Source organism: Pagrus major, chromosome 1, assembly GCF_040436345.1.
Source record: "Pagrus major chromosome 1, Pma_NU_1.0".
NCBI classification, from domain to species: Eukaryota; Metazoa; Chordata; class Actinopteri; order Spariformes; family Sparidae; genus Pagrus; species Pagrus major.
The window spans coordinates 15,356,103-15,359,425 of record NC_133215.1 but is presented as its reverse complement, the minus strand read 5'-3'; the positions used below and the strand labels follow the sequence as shown (position 1 = coordinate 15,359,425).

Sequence of the window (3,323 nt, the reverse complement as noted above, 5' to 3'; positions counted from 1 at the left end):
CACTTGAAGATGTTTTTCTAAGCACTGTTCTCCTCACAGGAGGGTAACATGGCTGTGACTGCTTCTTATCTGTGGATTTACGCACTTAAAGCGTCACCTAACCATCTCAAAATGAGCGTAAACGATGACAGAACAAGCTGAATTTTAGTCAGAAATATTTATTTACACCATGTACAGGATCTATTTTCCATCATTCACAAATATATAAATAAAAACAACAATAACAACAACACAGCAGAAGTATTCACATGGCGTGCTGCGCACTGTGCAAACTAAACGTGTTTGCGTGCGTGTGACCGATGAAGTTGAAGTAGTGGTGATCGAGTCCCTGCACCGGTGACAAGTATCCACCGTGCTGCTGCGTGTGCGCCGACAGAGGCACCGCTGGGTACGAGATGCCCGGGCTGCGCGCCGAGCTGTGCCAGGAGAAGTGTCCCGGCGGACTCTGCTGGTACACGGAGTCAGACGGGCTGTGGCTTTGGTGCTCCGGGGAGGAGTGCAGCTGGCTGAGGTAGTCGGACGGTTCCGGCATCGAGCCGATGGAGCCGAACACGGGCTCTGTGACCACACGGGACTTGGACTGTAAGAAGGCGAGGATCCGTGCGTACTTGATGTCTTTGGTTTCAGCCCTGTCCTCTGTGGTTAGGTAGTGCACCAGGTTCTTCATGCACTCGTGGTAGCCGTAGTGGAAGTAGTTTGCGAACTCAGCCAGCAATTCACCTGGAAGGAGTCACAGAGAGCAGCGGTTAAAACCCCGAAGAGATGAGACGATTAACGAGTCTGGCGCAGCGTGTTGCGGTCTGATTCCGCTGCGTAAAGATGGACTTGTACACATATAAGTGAGGTCAAACTATAAATTACTCAAATACACGAATAATTCATATTTATATCTAATCAGCGTTGTGGAAATTGTCACAAAATGTATTAACAGAAATGTGCCGTCGGGATGCGTAAAGTTTCGCAGCTCGGTGAAAAGTTGACTCACCCTTTTCTCTCCCGCGGGGGAAATCCGCTGAGTGGAGCGCTCTCAAGTACTGAACTGTCATCTCCAAGATTTCAGCCTTCTCCAGTTTTCCAGAGTTCTGACAAAAAATCAAGAAAACCAACATTAAAAACTGTTTGGCTGCGGATACATCACCATCTTCTTTGATGAAGATTGGTTCAAGGACATTTTGTTTCTAAATTTTAAATATTGTATAATAAGTGAGATATCTGTTACACAAAATATACACTTTCATTTTTACAATACCTGTTTTGCGAGTGCCATCGGAACTGTTTTTCCTAATTCGTTAAGGCAGCGGTTAATGCGGTCCCGTCTTCGTTTCTCAATGACTTTGTGAGAGATGGGAGTTCTCTGTGGAAACAAGAAGAGAGAAAACATGAGCACACAATAACATTTACACCTCTTTTAAAGCTAATTATCAGACATACTAAAATACAAAACAGTCAGGAAGGTTTGAATGAGAAGAAATAAAATGTTTGCCGCCTTTAACTGGATGATTTATAATCTCGGAGAGTTTTGCGCGCCGCGCGCTGAGCAGCTCCAGGGCGCGCGGCGGGCATCTGCGCTCCGGCCAGTTTTCATAACTCTGAAGCCTGATTGGAAATGTTGTAAAACTCTTAAAGTAAATTTAGTAAATTTTAAGTGTTTTTAGCCAAATTTAGCACATTATAGTTCACAAATATCCCGTAAGTGTCAGACAGGCTACTTTTAAATCAGTGCGCGCCGAAGTGATCCTGAAACGCGCGCCACAGAGGCAGTAGACAATAAATCTCCCCTCCTCTAGCATGAGAATTACTCCAAGTTGTAGTTAAACAATATTCGATGTAAATACTGAAATACAAAAGTCCATAAAGTGACTCAAAAGTGTTAAAAGTGCCGCGTTGCCAGAACAGTTCAGTCCTCATAAAGTCAGAGCGCACAAGGAGCGCGTACCTTCCTGTCTTTCATCTTAGATGCCATCGACGAATTTCTGTCAATCTTGTTAAAAAATCAATTCAGCCGGAGGTTGCAGAGATGTGTTGCTCGGGTAGGAGATGAAGCAGACTGAGGTTCGAGTGGAAAACGGGTCCTTATAAAGGGATCATCCAAGGGACTCCGGCATTCACGGTGTAAATTATTCCATGGGATTAGAGCCATGCATTGGGTAAATGTGTGCATTTAGGATCAGTTAAAGAAATAGTAAAAATCTAAAGCCATGGGCTGGCAGGGGGGCAAACCTGCTTTGTTAATCCACGTGGCTGTTCAAAAGACACGTGATTACTTTCGGAATATTATTTGCATAGTAACAACCCAGGCGGGAAATAAGAAGTGAGCGTTGGGATCGCCTGATCCGGCGGGGCGCACTGTGCGCACTGAAAACAAAGCCGGCGAAAAAAGAAACCCTCTTTCTTCCAACTCGCGTTTCTCACACGATCGCCTGTTTACAAATCCCAGCAAGCGATCTTAACTCTCATCCAAGCCCGGTCCGAGTTTTAAGGCCTGTCCAGTGTCATTAGAGTAATTAAGTAAGCCTTTAATAGGCTGTTCCGCCAAGTTCAGGGGAGATCTTTTGGAGACGGAGTCCCCCCGTTTGTTCTCGGCGTTTCTCACACGACTTGGTGACACGTCCATCTTTTATGAGAGATGGCAAGCTTTTTGTTTACATTCTTTATTTTGTTGGACTCCTCGGCAGGTGTGTGATTAGCCCTGGCACACGAGCGTCGTCTGCGTCAAGGCCAGCGTCTCCAGCAGCCTCTGGCACACGAGGGTTACCCACCACTGGAGACTCTTTGGAGAGGCTCAATTTGTATCCTATTATCCTATAAGAAAATGTCTATTCAGTCGAATGAATAGTTTCATTGGCCTAAATTTTAATAATGCTGTGAAAGAAAGGGAGAAATAAAGAAGAATGCAGCTGGTGTGAACGCGCATTATTCCCCGTCACCTGCAAGATGGGTAGCCTGGAGACCCCTATTCATTTGCCTAATTTCGGTCAACTTAACAAACTTTGGGAGAAATTATACTGCCATTGTTATGAAGGGTGAAGCTTTCTGATCGAATTAACAGCATGTTTTGATCCGGTAAATGTCATTAGAAAGAAAGAAACAATCGCGTTTAAAGGGGCCTGGGTAATGCGCCAAGTGGAGACGCCAAAGCGCAAACTGCACAAAGGGTGCTAGTAAATGCCACAGGGGACTTTTGTACCCTCACATTGCTCAAGTTTTTCCCCCCAAACAAAGGGCATTATTTTATACTTGAATACATTTCATACAACAATTGGCTGTTTTCTTCAAACATATTTTCACAGCAAGGTTAACAACAGGTTTATTGTGTGCGCTCC

General features: G+C 44.9%; 1 protein-coding gene across 1 annotated transcript; it reads right to left on the bottom strand.

Annotated features, from left to right (window-relative positions):
• Positions 1-244: 244 nt before the first annotated feature.
• helt (helt bHLH transcription factor) lies at positions 245-1,963 on the bottom strand. Its single transcript, XM_073479895.1, has 4 exons — positions 1,937-1,963; positions 1,250-1,354; positions 986-1,082; positions 245-720 (listed from the first exon to the last, which is right to left on the bottom strand). Exons 1-4 carry the CDS (start codon positions 1,961-1,963, stop codon positions 245-247), a joined length of 705 nt encoding a protein of 234 aa, XP_073335996.1.
• Between the last annotated feature and the right edge of the window lie 1,360 nt (positions 1,964-3,323).

Excerpts from the sequence above, each read along its gene's own strand:
- helt (XM_073479895.1), bottom strand. The coding sequence starts at position 1,963 with ATGGCATCTAAGATGAAAGACAGGAAG. Across the intron at positions 1,355-1,936 it reads CTAAGATGAAAGACAGGAAG|AGAACTCCCATCTCTCACAA; the intron begins GTACGCGCTCCT and ends TTGTTTCCACAG. Across the intron at positions 721-985 it reads CCCCCGCGGGAGAGAAAAGG|GTGAATTGCTGGCTGAGTTC; the intron begins GTGAGTCAACTT and ends GACTCCTTCCAG.